At 40.3% G+C, this 17,290-nt stretch overlaps 1 protein-coding gene across 1 annotated transcript in view; it reads left to right on the plus strand.

Moving 5' to 3' along the window:
• Positions 1 to 1,987: 1,987 nt before the first annotated feature.
• Positions 1,988 to 17,290, plus strand: part of PTPRT (protein tyrosine phosphatase, receptor type, T) — a gene marked incomplete at its 5' end in the record, with an annotated part of 340,319 nt that continues 325,016 nt past the window's right edge. Inside the window, one exon of the mRNA XM_009883565.1 lies at positions 1,988 to 2,113. Within this exon, the coding sequence (XP_009881867.1) occupies positions 1,988 to 2,113 (126 nt within the window). The remainder of the gene's footprint in view (positions 2,114 to 17,290) is intronic.

Here is a 17,290-nt window from a genome sequence, read left to right on the forward strand (position 1 = left end):
AATCCAGAAAACCTTTATTTTTCCCTTAGACATTTTAATGAGCGTGTTTAATATTTTAAACTTGAACTCTTTCACCTAAATTAGATTTAAAAAAAATTAGGGAAACAGTTTAAGCGTAATCCTGCCCATTTTGACAGCTGGGAAGGCTTCACAAATACAGTAAATTTAAAGCAAGAATTATTAAAATATTGTAAAATAATGACACTTCAGAAATATTTGTAGTGACTACAGAAACAGTCGAGCTTGCAAGGGTCATAAAAACTGCTGTAGTCAGATGTATTTATAATGAAAATGTACAATATATCAAATTAAATTGGCTTTTTTTTTTTTTAGGACAAGCTTGATCTTTACTCTGTTGCTAAAGAAAAGTTTATTTTGGGGTGTCAGGTGCTCTACCTGAGAAATCCTTCTGGTATATAATTAAACAGAAATAATATGCAAAGTTTTGTAGAACAACTTAGAAAACCAGTTGCAATTGGAGTGCGGGTAAATTCCTTTGACAGAATAAGGATTTAATAAATATTAATGGTATGGTATATATTTGTGTTTGTCATTTATTTGCAGTTCCACAGGAACTGAGACAAGTTTGGGCTTTCTTGGGAGCTAGAGAGTAAAAAATTCATGTGAAACCTGAAGAAGGGCCTTGGTGTCCCCAGTGTTGGACAGTCCTTATTTCAAAGGAACAGTGGATGACGTGCGTACCAGCTATTTAGTGTGTGTGTGTGTGTGTGTGTGTAGGCAATGCAGCCTGTGGGAAGGAGTAGAGTCGGGAACATCTCTGTGGATATAACTGATTAGTGTCAAGAGCAATTGGCAGTTTGGCTGGCAGAGTGAGTTAGTGTTGCCTTGAGCATCGCTCAGTCCTTGCAAGCGCTGAAGTGTTCGATGTGTCCAGTTGACTTGGGAGGACTAGTATCTGCAGAGAAAAATCATCCTTGTTTTCCCTAAGAGGGAAAACCAATGCAGTACACAGACTGTTAGTGTGATTAAGGTCTAACTGAAGGACCCAGGCTGCCTGATCTAATGGATCAGTACTGAAATATGCGTGGCAGGCTAAGTTGGGTGGATGTTAAGAGGAATGTGCCTGAGGACACACCGGTGTAGGAATATCCTACCCGGGAATGAACTAGCTTGATCTGTCTGTGTGAAACAAGTTTCGAAAATCTGTGTTGGCATACAAGATTTCACTCCACTGTTTATGGGTTTCCCTTGATTCACAAGTGTTCAGGCAGCTGCCAGGTTATTTATGACAGTTAACTACTTCCAAGTATTTCAGGAATTACAGTAGGAAAGATCACTTAGTTAACAATCTGGAAGGTGTGAATGCTTGTTGCTATCCTCTTCTTGTTAATCTCTTGTTGGCAAGAAGCTAAAGGGTTGCACTCAAAAGTACTGACCCGTAAGACCTTGAGGGAATGGTCATGTGCCACACAGAGCTTTGTGGTGTTATTCATGAGAGGTGTTTAAAAGGAAAAGGAAGGTTGCACTTTCTGTAGGTGTAACCCAGCCTTCCGTAATTCAAGGCTAAAAAGTGAGGTGAGGGATAGGATTCACTGTAGGAAAAGTGATGCTGTGCTTGTTTATTTGCCTGCTGCCTTTTTTTTTTTCTTTAAGTATCTGACTTGAAGGTTCATGTAATTAAGTATCAGTTACTGGGGCCCAAACACACATATTCCTGCATGTGTGCATCATGTGCAATTGTCCTTGAAAATGTAAAGATAGTAAGTTGAAATAAAAGGAATTGATCTAATTAACAGTAGCATGGAGCAAAGAAAACAAAGGCTTCCAAAAGATACAAAGTGTGGAAAGTTAAAAAATATGTTCTGGATAACTTGTCTGCTGCCTGAAATCTTATATACAGGAAATTAATTTTCTTTTTACTTTCTTCCCTGTGTAAACTTGGGTACAAAATATTAAAGTAAATGAACGGCTGTAAAGAGATATAAATAATTAATAACAGGAATGTATTCATTTTTCTTGGTTTTAGGTGGTTGTTCATTTGATGAGCACTACAGTAATTGTGGTTATAGTGTGGCCTTGGGAACCAATGGATTTACCTGGGAGCAGATCAATACCTGGGAAAAGCCAACAATGGATCCTGCTGTCCCAACTGGTGAGTAAGAAGTCTCAGCAACAGGGGGTGTTTGAGAAACAGCTGTTAGTCCCATGTGGTGTGTACTGGGTCTTAGTACCCACAATGATGGGGTAGGATTTTATTCAGTGATAAAAAGATTGTTTTAAATACAAAAAGTCATCTGGCAACAGAATTCATAAGTGCGAGATGGCTTTTTACAATGTTTACCATTTGATATCCTTGCTGAATCCTTTTATGCTCCTTTTATGCTCTTTATTCCTGCATTTAATAGAGAGAAAATGTTTCAGATATAACATTCCAAGGTTTGGTCAGCTTTTTGCACATTTCAGAATGAGAGCGCTGTCTTATCTGGGGGATGCATGTTTGAGAGGTCAGAAACAGTAAAACTTTGCAATGTCTGGGAATACGGGACCTTCCAGTTACCATTAACCCTTAATGGACTGCTTTTAGTTCTAATTCTAAGAAAAACAAGAAAATTCCTAAAGAATTAACTGTAGTAGCTAGTGCTTGATTAGGCTGGGATTTCATCCAGTGAAATATTTGTATGCAAGAAAAACATTTCCAGCAGAGTGAGTTACCAGAATGTCTAACTTGCTAACTCATATTGAGAACATCCAATAATAGTGTAGCCTTCCGTGCAATACTTGGAATATTCTCCGAAGAGCTCACAGTAATGGTAACTTCCAATAGTTTTGTTTCTTTTTGCAAATTGACATTTTATTGTGTATGAGCTTATATGGGAGTAAGTTCTTTAGCCTTAATAAAAGTGTTGTGGAATGCTTTCCTCACATTGAAAAAGACCTTGGTTTAAGAAAAGCACATTAAAATTTTCTGAAAATCATGGTTTGTGTTTCTTGCCACCTAAAATAGCAGTGCGAGCCCCTTTAAAGCTGTGGACACAATGGCAAACATACCTGACCAGCCCGTTAAGGCTTTGATTTCGGTCCTAAGAAAGAAGTGTTTGTTCTGGTTAGGGTATCGCACTCTGAGAAGCATGAGCTACATGGCAGAAGCAGAATATAATGTTGTTCAAGAGATATTCTTAGGCCTGTAATTACTGGAGTAAGATGCTTGTAATTGCCGGCTGCCCGTTAAGGATACTATAGAGCGGGTAGAACAATACTCCCTGCTGGAGCCATTCATAGGCAGCTCAGTCTTCCCCCCATATGCTCCATGTCAATACAAAACAAGTGCAGAAGATACCAGCCTAGCTGTGCTTTCTCTGTAACCAAAGGTTGGTTAAGTTTTGTTGTGGGTTTTTTGTTTGGTTGGTTTTGTGTGGGGTGTTTTTTTGTTGTTGTTTGTTGCTTTTTTTTAATTATAGCTTAGATTTGAATTTATTAGGAATGGGATCTTTCAGAGTGCTTGGCACCTAGTACTGCTTGACTTGGCTATGGCATCCCCAAAGAAGTTAATTGTGAAAGTTGCAGTTTTCTGGTCTTGTCTGTAAGAATGTATTTCATTGTTCTGGGTGTTGGGTTTTTTTAATGATGGCAATTTTATCTCTGTGGTTCCTCTGCTTCTACCCTGTTGTGTCCTATTCCCTGTCCCTGGTAAAGATTTAGCTAGAGAGAAATGACAGGTTTTTGAATTAATTGATCCCAGCGTGATCTGAAGGGATAGGAACACACACAGTTTTGATGCAATTTGGAAAGCGAGGAATAAATGGGAGGGCTTACGTGGCTTGAACTGGATGAGTTCAATACTTTGTTGACTCTAAACGTTAAGGTAAATCTATCTTCCTGGCCTTTATATGAAGGTGTATTGTTATCTTAAGTACACTGGAACCATAGAGAAACAAACAAAGGTCTGGAATGGCATAGTAAAGAACAAAACCACACACAAAACAAACAAACAAAAAATAAGCATAAACACACCCCCAAAACTACAATGTAATTTTTAACAAGGCTTTCAGTATTATTTTTTCTAAAACTAAATAAATAGAGGTGCGTGTTTTCTCCCGTAGTACATCATTCCATGATACCTAGTAGCACTAATAAATATAGAAAGATAAGCAGCAGCAAATTTAATAAAGGTTCAGCATCAAATAAGAAATGCAGAAAGCTTTATTTTAGAAAGATGCAAAGGTAAAGCAGCCATCAATATGGAATGTGCTGGTAAGGAAATATAATCTAAAGAGATCGTAAGGAGCATTAGGGGAAATGACTCAGTTCCTCATGTTACTAATTGATGTCTTAGGACCATTCACACAGAATAATAGACAAAATCAGTAGGTAGAAAAAGATCGACCACAGCAAACAGGCTCTAGGAACAAAAACATGTTTTCAAGAGCTGTCCAAGTCATGCTAACCTTGAAGTAAATTATAGTGGTCAATTAGACTGCCCCAAGCTAGCAGAGACGTTAGAGCTATTATTGATAGTCTGTATTGCTGGACAGAATGGTAATGCATGTTGTTTTTATTGGTTACTCATTGAAAAATCTGTTTTGTAAGAGTAGAAGATGTTTACTTAAAATTCATGTAGTGGCCAAGCCAGGCGAATAAACTGATGAACAGCACGTTCCGCTCCTACAAGCAGGGCCATCTTTAAAACCAGAGTGCTAGAACCTTTGGTGATTGACTTTCCATTCCATGTAATTTCTCCACCACAGCTGAAAGCAGCAGGGTGTAAATCCACTGAGCTGCAGGGTGTAAGAGGTGGTAACAGAGGTGGTTGTGGAATAAGCATCTTCTGGTGCCCAGCTGTAGCCAGGAAAGCTCCTTATCGCGCCGAGTGGCGCCTGGAGTGCCAGAATGCATAGGGTTCTTAGAATGCAAGCAGTAATGCAAATTTTCTTCATCAGGGTGATATTTTAGAGACTACTTTCTTTTTGTAGCTGGAAATAGATTTAAATACTATATTGTGGAAATGGTAAAAACAAAAAGTGAACAGGCGTTAGGGTGGTTCAGTGGTACTAAACAAATCTGCAACGCAGCCTGCTGGGGGAGGTTGGCAAAAAGCATGGCCTGCCCCCACCGTGGTCAGCCAGCCGACATTACCATTGCCATCAGAGCTGTTTTGTTCTCTAAGATGTATCGGCTTTCATAAGTACCGGCAGGTCCCTTTGAATTCAACCAAACCGCAGAATTCTGTCCTCCTGAATACTAATGATAATATCTAGCACTTTTTACAGTACTTTTCATCGCTAGATCCTCAGAGTGCTCTTCAAAGGAGGTCAGTACCATGAATGAGAGCCGGAGTCTATAGTGCTGTGTAATTCTCTGCTGACATAGTGCTGCAAAGGTCTCTGCCCAGGGATGACTTTCTATTCTCTATTTTTTGAATTAAAATGTTGACAGAAGAAAAAAAAAAAAGGGTCATTTAAACTGCTCCATTAGCAATGTAGTTTGTAGGCAATTTGTTTTACTCCATTGCTAGCAGATAAGCTGTTTTCTGTGAATTCTGTGATTAATTCCTTAGGGCTGGAAACAGTGTTAATTGGGGGATTAAGAACCAGATGTTTGTTGTTCTGAATAAATGTTTCAAAAATGTGAAAGAAATGAATTGCAGGTATCCAGTCCCCAGACTTTGGTGGGACTCTCATTCCGCCTCCTTGTGTAATAGCAGGAGTGATTATAACAAAATATTCTTTAACAGATGGGTGTTTATTTAAGCCTGAATACCCTCAGTGATGAGTATTCTACAGTCTTTGGGCTGCTTATTCCACTTTGAGTTATAAAGATTCTTGGTCCTTCATTTTCCTTTTTATGGCTTCATTATTTTTTGTTCCATCTTTGACTAGGGAGAATAATCAGTTGTTGCTCTCTTTTATAACCTTTTGTATAGTTGCATGCAGTTAAGTCTTTGTTTTGCAGGACTAAACATGACCCACTCCTTTTAACCTTTCTTAATTCAGTGCCTCATTTCCTTCCCTTTGCCCTATGCCTTCAATCATTGCTTTCTTATCTTTTTCGGGTATTTGCCGTAAGCTGTCTTATCAAGCAGGGATTCAATATTCTGCATGACAGTGCTGGAGGGGCACAAGACTTTAATTCTGTTATACAAGTTCCAAGTACAGCAAGTAGATTTCTCCTGCTCCTCTTTATTTCCTTCTTGCAGTTTTCATTCCCCCTTTTCTGTAAGTATTCAGTCTTTATGTGCTGGAATTTGCAAAGCAAATTTGACGCTGTTCCACATGACGTGCTGGTCTCTAAATTGGAGAGACATGGATTTGACCTATTGACCACTCGGTGGATAAGGAACTGGCTGGACAGTCGCACTCAAAGAGTTTCGGTCAACAGCTCCATGGCCAAGTGGCAGGCGGTGACAACTGGTGTGCCTCAGGTCAGTGCTGGGACCGGTACTGTTTAACATCTTTGTCAGTGACATGGATGGTTGGGATGGAGTGCACTCTCAGCAAGTTTTCCAACGACACCAAGCTGTGAGGAGCAGTCGACGCGCTGGAGGGGAGGGAATACCATACAGAGGGACCTGGACAGGCTGGAGAGGTGGGCCTGTGCAAACCTCATGAAGTTCAACAAGACTAAGTGCAAGGTTCTGCGCGTGGGCTGGGGCAATCCCATGGCCAAATCCAGGCTGGGTGGAGAATGGATTGAAAGCAGCCTTGAGGAGAAGGACTCGGGGGTGTTGGTTGATGAGACACTCAACATGAGCCGGCAATGCGCGCTCACAGCCCTGAAGGCCAACTGTATCCTGGGCTGCATCAAAAGAAAGTGTGGCCAGCAGGGCAAGGGAAGGGATTCTGCCCCTCTACACTCTTGTGAGACCTCACCTGGAATATGGCATCCAGCTCTGGAGTCCTCAACATAAGAAGGACATGGACCTGTTGGAGGAGGATCCAGAGGAGGCCACGGGGATGCTGCGAGGGCTGGAGCACTTCTGCTATGAAGATAGGCTGAGAGAGTTGGGGTTGTTCAGCCTGGAGAAGAGAAGGCTCTGAGGAGACCTTATAGCAGCTTCCCAGTATCTGAAGGGGGCCTACAAGAAAGCTGGAGAGTGACTTTTTACAAGGGCATGTAGTGATAGGATGAGGGGCAACAGGTTCAAACTGGAAGAGGGGAGATCTAGAATAGATATTAGGAAAAAAAAATTTGCTATGATGGTGGTGAGACACTGGAACAAATTGCCCAGAGAAGCTGTGGCTGCCCCATCCCTGGAGGTGTTCAAGGCTTTGAGCAACCTGGTCTAGTGGGAGGTGTCCCCGCCCAGGGCAGGGGCTTAGAACGGGATGATCTTTCAGGTCCCTTCCAACCAAAACCATTCTATGATTCTACAAATTAGATCATGTGAGGTGGATGTGGACATTTTGTTTGTGTTAGCTCCCACGAGTTGTTTCCTTGGGGTAAAGTAGGGCCTGAGCTTTTGTGTATTTTTGAGGCAGATATGTGGTTAGTTCAACAAGGAAATGTGTTGTGCTGAAACTAGCCAGACAGAAGTACTGGCTTTGTTTTCCATGTTAGAACATTGCAGTATTGCAAGGACCCTGGACCTGCCTGCTCTTGCAGCAGTTGCAGGAATAATATTAATAATGAAAGTATTTAACATTTGCATGTTCAAAGTATTTTACCCTCATGTGCTAATTAACTCCAATGAAGACTTAACCAGTGCTGACTAGACTGAAGTAATTACTTTAATTGTATTAAATATAATTCTACTCTGAATACAAAGCCATCGTGCCATGTGCCTTTCTACAGCAGCGTTCCTTGGTGTTAGATTTACTCTTAATCTCAAGTTTGCTTTTCTGAAGTTTCCCCCTTCCAGGCTGGCAGATAAGCAATCAGCGCTCACAGGCTGAAGGTCTGGCCCCATCTGCCTGCCTGCTCACTTCCCTTCGTGTGTGTAAATTGGCACTTACTGTAAGTGCTGCTTTACTTTGTGTATGTGTATATATGCGTAGATACGTATCTGTATGCACGCTCTGTATCACTGCTGTTTCTTGCTGAATTGCTTTCTAAGTGCACATCCTGTTTGCCTAGGAAACAGAAGTTTAAATCTTATGAATTTAGGGATGAGCAAAATGTTTGGAACAAATTATAGTATTTAGAGATATATATAGAATTAGAGTTACAACACTTGCATGTTACATGGCAAATGCAAATAGCCTCACTTCGCTTATTCCACAGAATCCACAAAATTTCTGCAAAGAGAAACAGGACCTGTTATTAACCAAAGGTGTTTTTGTGGTACAAGTAGATAAACTTTTATTTTTACTGAGAGCCCAACTTGCAATGTCTAACTCATGATTTGGAAAATGCAAAATAGTTGTGGAAAATGCTGCTGTTACATAGTTTTATGGAGTTTGTGCGTGTATTTCTGTAAAGCTTATCAAGTAGCAGACAACTGAGTTGTACCAGTGGCTGAGAAGTGCGCATGTGGTGTCTTTGTGCTTCCTCTGATTACAGTTGAGCTAAAGGGTTCGGACTGTTTTATGGTAGCTGAGAATACTGTGGCAGGTTAGTACCAGTGGCTGCTAACACCACCACTAGTGTTTACAGCAGTTGCAGCACTCTCAGGTCTGGTACCCCCTTCAGAGATGTAGGCAACACTTGCTCTGTAGTCTTCCTTCGTGAACTTAGAGAAGGAGTCTGTGCTGAATCCTCTTAACGGTGGATGTTTTGAGATAACAGTTGGGAAGGTTAAGGCATAAATGGGTTCCGAGTGCTTTCTTACGTGAGTCTGCATTGCATGGCCCAGTGAAGTGAATGCGGCCTGAGAGTGGTTCAGTGTGTGCAGCTCATCACCTCCCTTGAATGCATTGCGCCACCTCACTGAGAATTCATAGCAGAATTTGTTTCTTTTCTCTTGCAGCAGAGGATATGGGATGCGGACTCTTCCCACATCTAATTGGGTGTATTCGTTTGTTCCAGTAACTGGAGGGCTCTCTGAGCTTCTCACTGAAAGAACAGAAGGGTTATCATCATTAGTGTTGCTTCGTGAACTACTCATTTAGCGGGCAAACATCATAGACATGATGTATATATGAATACCAGATGGCTAAATTCTTCTTGGACTCTACTGAACTGAGTGAAGTTTTATGTTAGTCTAATAGGCCAAATGCTTTCCTGTGTCACCTTCTTTTTTGTTGAGCGGCACTATGGAGTTACAGCGTGAATGAATAATTATGAACCAGCTTTCCTTGAGGAAGGTGATAACCGTCTGTCTATGCCCCCATTGAAGACAGGCAGGATCCTTTAATTTTGTTCAGGAGATTACTGATTTGAAGTTAGTGTTAACCTCTACAAAGAACAGAGAACCTCTGTGCATAGGTCAGACATTTGTGTTTTTTCCTTCAGGCTAGAATGAATGCCAACAGGAGTGAGACTCAACATGTGTAAATTTGAAAGGCAATGCAATAAAATTAACATTTTCCGGTGTCTGAGTGTATTAATTCTTGGTTACAAGAAAATGCACAAACAAACTTGTTAAGGGAATAAATTAAAATTCAACTGTGTATATGATGAATCATGATCCAATTTTGTCTGAGGGAGAAGGAAATTTGGCTCAGCTGTCTGTATATCATTTTTTCTCCAAAAAATACTTTTTGCAGGGGAAATTACTAAGTGACTCAAATATGCTTCTCCCTACTCTTTCACTTCCATACAAGTAAATACATTAGTCTGGGGATAGGTAATGAACTCAAAGTCATTTCTTAGCTTTTAAGGTCTAAGCAGAAAGGGATGTCTGAAAGCTTTCCCCAGTGCATTTTTATTTTGCTGTTTACTATGCAGCTTCATGTCTCTGTTTTGGGGTTCTTTTTTATAGCTGGAGTTGTAAATAATTCTGCCCCATTTTCAGAATTTCATCCATTTTACACAAAGCTGAGGTTTGGGGGTTGACTGCTCTTCGTTTCCTGGATTTATTTTAGTGGGTGTGCATGAGGATGTTTAGGTGACTGAGGAAGTATACTATTTTTGCCTGTTTATGAATACAGCTTTGGCAGGACAGTAACCTTGCAAGCAACTAGAAGAAACCTTTTCTGCACTATGGCCTTTAATTGCTCTATCTTACACTATTATCCAGTAAGGCCCCCAAAAGCCGTTACTAGGGCTGACTCTGCACCGGCTGCTCAAAGCCCAGCATTAGGATTTTGCTGTTCTTCAGAGGAATGTATTGTCACCCGTATTTTTTTACTATCTCCTGCAAGGTGTGGGTTGTCAGTAACTGGATCGTGCATGCTTTAGTGTCCAATTTTGCTTCTTCAGGCAGGGAAAGCCAGCAATGAAGACCACCAGGAATTGCTGCTTTTGCACAGAACTGATCCCAGAAAGGTAACAACTTAAAGGAATTAGTCTTAAGAGTGATTCTTACCAAATATTTGCTTTCTGTCTTGTCTTTCTGTGTTCTGACATCAAGTAGAACTTTTCTTTTTTGATTAGGCGTACTAGTTTTGGATGGAACAGAAATAGGGAGGGACTATTTCACCGAAGTGCCTGTGAAATTGCAGACCTGTAAATTAAGAACATCACACTTAAAAGCTAAGTCGTTAGCTAGCTATTCCATGAGGTAAGATGCACGAAGAGTTGATTTAATTAAGAACATTTACCCCTCTAGAGGCCTTCTGAAGGGAAATTACATCTCAGTTTTTAATACTTTGTCATTCGTGTTCTAAATGTGAGAGAGAATTTCTCCTTATGTGCCCCTGAGAGGTGAGCAGAAGCATGCTTCCACTCAGATGTAGGTGGTACTTTGGTAGTGGCATCAAGCTGAGCAAGGACGTGTAGCCTTCTCTGAACACGCGTGGTATAAAGAAATGTTATCAAAGGAATCCGAAAGAATGACTTCTAGGGAAGCCTTTTAATGACCCTGAAGGGATTGCTGTCTGTAGGGAATACATGTCGTTACTTGCACCTTGATGTGTTAAATGGTACATTTGAACTGTTGTCAGTCTATTTCTGATCTTTTTCTGTGAAAGCTGTCAGAAACAGAGCTGTGTTTGAATGTCAGGACCTTTCCATTATCACCATTAGTGAGACCATGACACTTTTAAAGCGCTGCCGTAACATCATTCAGCATCGCGCTAGGAGGAAGGACAAGAAAGCCATCGTTGTATGTGGTTTCCCTCCGTGGTTTTGGTACTGAAGCATATTAATTTTTCTCAGCACCTGTTGGCTCTAGCAGGAACCTGACGCCGTTAAGCATCTTAGCACACAGGCTGCATTTTTCATAATCTATTATTTTGAGCTCTGCTAGGACATGCTGTCCAGATGCCAAGTGTGTTAAAACTGTTTTTTGTTTGAGAGCCAAGTTAGGGAATTGCATAGCCACACCAATGGAAAAAACACTTCTCAATCAAAACTTTTAAAGCTTCTGGAGTTGGGAGATAGAAGGAAGAGAGGTTTCTTCCAAGTAGAGGAAATCTAGTTTAAATTCTGTTGAAATAAATATGGTTGTATTGAAATAAGGCTAGAATATAAAGTAAACTTCAACTAAGATCTTTTCTTTTAAATACTTATTTCTGTGGAAATTCTTTTGATAGTAAGGGTCAGATTGATAATTTAATGCCCCTTCGCTCATATTAGAAAACTCAGAGCAAGAAGAGAAGCGTGCTTAAGGAAGAACTGGAGTAAACAAGGTGCGTAGGTGGAATGAGGGATAGGGAAGGTCTTTCTGGCGAAGATGGGATATTAAAAGTCATGAATGTGACGCTAGTGGATATTAAGGAACAGAGGAAAAGCGGTGACTAAAGCAGTAAAAAATGTTTGAGAAGGAATAGGTATATTCTAGTGATAGTGAAGGAATTGACAGGATTAGGGAATACTGCGTGAGAGCTTAAGGTATTTGTCACAGAACCTCCTTGCCATTGGGTGTTTCTTCTTTGTCCTGGAGGGTCAGGTAGCAAGCTAGAGAGGGAAAAATCTGACAGGAAAGAAGTTCCAAGAGAGGAGTGATCTGAGAAGTCTGCATCGGGCAGATGGCCAAATTCAAGACAGACCAGGTTTGAAAAAAGAAAGGAGAAGGTTATGAATGAGCAGACAAATGCTGACAGATAAGGATTTACAAAAAGAAATGCTGAGGAAATCGTAGGCAAAATTACTCTTCAGAATTGATCCAAGGAAGCAACTGAGGCATTAAATAGGCATTGAAAGTAAAGGCTGGGCAGCATACAGGAACGACAAAAAGCTTTTTTAAGGTTGTTGCTCAGTCCCTCATGTGCTGTAATAGCACAGCCTTGCTAAGTCTGTCTGTAGGAATTTTCAGTTTTTTTGCAGTTGCTTAACGTAGTCAGTGGAATTCTCCTGAAGTCTTTTAAATTCAGTGGAAACTGGGTATAATCTCTTACAGAGGCTGTGTACTGTGGTGCATTGTTTGGCCAATGCACTACTTTTTTCCCATTTGTCTTGTTTTTCCCAGTGAACTCTCGTCTTTCTCCTTTCTTACTTTGTTTCTTTTTCTACTTCTATCGCAAAACTGTCACACCACTTAACAGACTCTCAGCATCTGAGTACAAAGCTATTGTACAGTATCTGATTCCAGCGTTATGAATTATTTAGCTAATGGTATTTCTTTACCCTAGGCCTGATTCAGTGTATAGTGAAATAACTGGAAGTCTTCCTACCAGCTTCAACATAAACAGGATGGGGATTCATAATGAGCAGTGTACACGGTCTAGATTTTCAAATAATTTGCTATTTCATTAGAAGAATACAGATTGTTTGGATGAAATGGTAATAACAACCTCTGTTCACTGGTTCCATTGAGAACTGTTGCTATTGGGAATTTGTGGGGGGAAAAAGAGTTCATTTTTTATGCTTAGGAAATATTAGCATTTGCTATTCCCAGTATTAGATATTTAGCGTATGTAGTTTGGCACATGAAAAATACTGACTTTAAATAACTCTATTTTCTGAAAGTCATTTATACGTGTACAAAAGGAAGTTGATAGCAACAATATTTGGATATTCTCATGGGGAAAACTAATGTATGCATCTCCTGCATAGGCAATCCAACCTCCTCCATATCATTCACCTCTTTTAGAAGGGAGTGGAAACTGTTGTGGTTGTACTCCTTTGAGATGAAAGTCGTAATATTACAAATTATCACTTGTTTTCAGTATTGACTAGAAAAATAAATGCAATTATGTTTATGAATGTTGAAAATTAAGGAAAATAAAGCAATTGTGTGTGTTTGAGGATCTTTTCAAATGAAAAGCTGTATTCACTGAATTCTCATCGGCTCTTTTTCTTACTGTCGTGTTTCATGGTGTGAACTCTCAATTGAACGAACAGCTGCAGTAAAAATGGCACCAGCCAAGTCACAGGGAATTCACAGGAAATTGAGATGTTTCAGGCTGTAACACAAGCCCTTCTGGGCTCTCGTTTACCTTGAGAAATGCTTGGCTTTTTATTAGTAAAATGTCTATAAACATGGAGAGATGTCAAGCCCTTCTTTGCAGTACTTCATACCTTGGGGTAGGCCTCGTAGGAACAGAACAAAGACACTCAACTGTCACTGTAGAGAGGGTTTATATTTCTAATTGTGAACAGTTTTTTATTCTGGTCTTCTGCTTTGGATTTACTTACAGTGGAAGTATGGGGGAAGTATGAAGGAAATGCCAGTGTTGATCAGAAGGATATTCTAAGGAAAGCAGAATAGGAAACCTACAACACAGCTCAGGTGTTTATGAGCCTCATTGGTTCATGTAATTCTTCTGGTTTAGACTAAGCACTAGAGATCTGACCCATGTCCCTTTTGATCTTTGAAAATACCATCTCTTGCCTTGTATGGGTGTTGGCTGAGTGAGGCTGTGGTCTCGATGGGTGTTCTGTCGAGCGTTCCTGGCACAGGCTGGGTGCGGAAGGAGCAGCCTTGGAGGCCGTGAGTGGCCTTGCCATGTTCAAAACCACAAAGTAGCAGAGCTGTTTCAGTGATTCAGTTTAAGATGCTCTAGAGCAAACGTTTTATGTACTGAAAGCTTATGCAGTGCTTCCATTTTTTTCATTTATTTCTAAACCACACACTTTTAACGCCCAAGCTAGTAACTCTTTAAGCAGTGCAGTTAACATTTCCACAGGGTAACTGTTAGTGACGCCTCCTCACGAGTCAGTCTGCCCCATATGCTCAGGCTTCGCTACTCGCCATTCGGATACCACGTGAAAATATAAACCCTTCAAAAGTTTCCTTTCACTCCATCCCACTTTCGTTTTCCATGTGCATGAGACTTTTCTGTATGTCTTTTCTGTCTGCAATAAGCATCTTCATCTTATAATATGTTCCAGTTATGGTGGTGAAGATCAAGCTGTGAAGAATCTCGTCAATAAAACCCAAAGCACCTTTTCCCTCACCTCCAGCTTAACTAGGGATATGATCAAGGTATTTAAGAAAAAAAAAAACAAAACACCCAAACACCACCACCAACAACAAAAAACAAACTGTAAGCTAAATTAACTTCTTGCTAAATTTGGTGCAGTCTAGGGTGACTGAGTGAAGATGTACCATGAATATCGCTGTGCGTTCTCATGGCTAGTTTTACTGCTCCATCTGTCCATAGCAGACAAATGTCTTTCCCCCTTTCAGTTTTATAGGTTTAAGTTGTTTAGCAGCATAGTTATGGGAATATTCAAAGGAGAAATCATAACCAGAAAAAAAGTGTTTTAGCTTAGTTCTCATTAACTGTTCATCTAGAACAGATTGTATAGGATGGTCTTCTGGAGTGTGTCTAATTGCTGCAGCATGGTAATTTAATGGGGACACATTTTTATAGGCTTGTTTAAGTGCATCTGTGCCAACTGACCTCGCAGCTTGGTGTGCAGTGATTCAGCTCTGGAAACTAGAGTTTAAATATAGGATCTCATTTGTATGGCCCCCTTTGAACTTCTTTCACTGTTACGTATTTGTTTGATTTTTTTTTTTTTAATATGGCATCTGGCATCACTGTGATGTCTGTACTAAAACTCTTCACCATCCGTCCTATTTGCCATCCATAAATGTTTGTTATACTTTAGCCCAGCTTTCAAGTCCAAACAATCCTTTTCCCTACATTTTTACTGTTTTTCCTTATGTTCTGAGCTTTTTTTCTCATATAACATTCATGTTCCTTAAATTATTTTGCCTGGGAACTAAGTTTTCCTCTTTTATTCAGAAGTATTTTTACATAGCAACAAACCAAGATGCTTTCAAAAGTCTCTACTCCTGTTGCTCTTGCCACACCATTTCCCTGTGTCTCTTCTCAACATCTTGTGTCCATTTCCTTTCCTCCTTTGTTCCCTTCTTCTTTGGCCTCATCCCTTAGGATGCTCTGTCACTCAGCCTCAAGTCTAGCCAAACACAGGTCTGTAAACCTGTTTCCTCCAGGCTGCCAGGAAAAGAGGACTTGCATAGTTTGTTGCAGCTCTGCTGAACTCGTACAGAAAGCATTCCTCAGCCTTGTAGCCTTCAAGTGAGAAACAGGATTTCAAAAGCTAATTTGCTTGTTTTCATAGCACGATCTTAATTCTACAAGGGAAAGAAGATGATCTAATCTAATTTAATTTTGCTCTTTGAGAAGAAGGGAGATCACTTGGCCAGCTGCTGCTCTGAGCAAACATGGAGCATGCAGGCTACAAGATAAGCTTTGAACTTTATCAAGTCTCTCGGCAGTATATGCTAATGTGTGCTGTTGGGAGATTTCTGAAACTTTTGCCTCTGATTGTGTTAATTAGTGTGCTGCTCCAAATGAGCTGTAACTCACTGTAAAATAAGTGAGAGCTGTTACACATAGGGCTTTCTCTATCCCTGATGCGTTAGTATTTGGGCAGGGTGAACTGTGAGGAGGCGTATTTGGCCTGCTTTGTCAAATCATGGTATTGCTATCTATTTTGGTTTTTTTTTGTTTTTTTTTTTTAAACCTTAAGCATAATCTTTTCTAATCAACCTGTTCATTTGTTAGAAGAGGAAAAAGTGTGTGCTCCCGTCCTGTGTTTGAAGAGGAAGCCTTTTTCTCCCCAAATACTTGAACTTCTAACACATAAGGTAATGAAGCATCTCAGAGCTTCAGTGATTGTACTAAATTTATCTCTAGACGGCGAGAAACTCTCTTGAAAATGAAATCCAATATAATTTATAGCCTTAGGGCTCTTAAACTAATATTCTTCTGAGGTGGATTTGTTGTATTCTTAAATTTGCAGTTTCCAGATGGAGTAAGGTTGCCAGTATGTTAAGATATGGTTTCATATCTATCACTCTTGCAACCGTTTTCCACCTTTCTCCTGCAGGCAGGGCCTCAGACCCTCTAAACCTTCCATTAACTGGAGTTTGCCATCTCTGCTTCCATCCCTACTGCGCATCCTCAGTGTGAGATCTGGCTTCCCGTGAAATCTAGAGGGATGTACTACAGGGTGCATAGTGTTGGCAAGCGTGTGTTTTAGCCATGTACAATAATCTAAAAGTCATACATATTTTTTAAAAACTTGGAGCTTTGTAGTGGCTACCATCTTAGGTTATCTTGCCGATGAGCTCATCAAGCTAAGCTAGCATCTGTGGAATAAGCAGTCTGCCCTTTCTCTTTACTTTTCTTGATCTTCTTCCATGCAGTAGTGGTCCAGGCTGTTTGGCAAAGCCATGCCTGTCTTCAGAAAAATAAAACTAACCAGGGGTTAAGTTATAGGAATTCTGTCCTATATTCCTAGATAGACAGCAGAAGTCCATGACCATTCCAAGAGAAGAGTCAGTGTTACAGTGCTTGAGAGGCTTCACTGCTGCCCTATACTGCAACCTGCATAAGACACAGGGTGAAAACGAATAGTCTGTGAGATAATACTGAGTGGGGGTCGTCGTGCACAGTACATTAAAACTGCTTACCCAGGTTGGGGGGTTCTGAATGTATGAAGTTGGTAACTTCAGCCTGTCTCACTCCCTGCGTTCCAGACTTTGTCTTCGCATCTCTTTTTTTTTTTTTTTTTTTTTTTTTTTTTTTTTTTTTTGCAAATTTGCAGTCTGTTAGGACAACAAGCTTAACTTTTTCTTTATTATATGATCTTGAAGATAGTGTGATTTCATACATGTGGTTTAAGTCAAATAACTGCCTTTCTTATTGCCTGTTGTGAGATCCTGGCAAGCCCAGGGCCAGACTGCAGCTTCACATTTAGTCTGGCCCGTTGCTTAAACTTGATATATCACATGCCTGCAGTGTCTAGGTTACTTTTAGCCCCCTTAGACATCTCTCTAAGCAAGGAGATTAAAACGTTTAGCTAAAATCTTGGTATTGGCTCAAAGACAAGTGTGAACTGCTCAAAAATTCTTGTTTGGATCTAGACATGG

Source organism: Charadrius vociferus, unplaced genomic scaffold, assembly GCF_000708025.1.
Source record: "Charadrius vociferus isolate BGI_N301 unplaced genomic scaffold, ASM70802v2 scaffold320, whole genome shotgun sequence".
Taxonomy (NCBI): Eukaryota; Metazoa; Chordata; class Aves; order Charadriiformes; family Charadriidae; genus Charadrius; species Charadrius vociferus.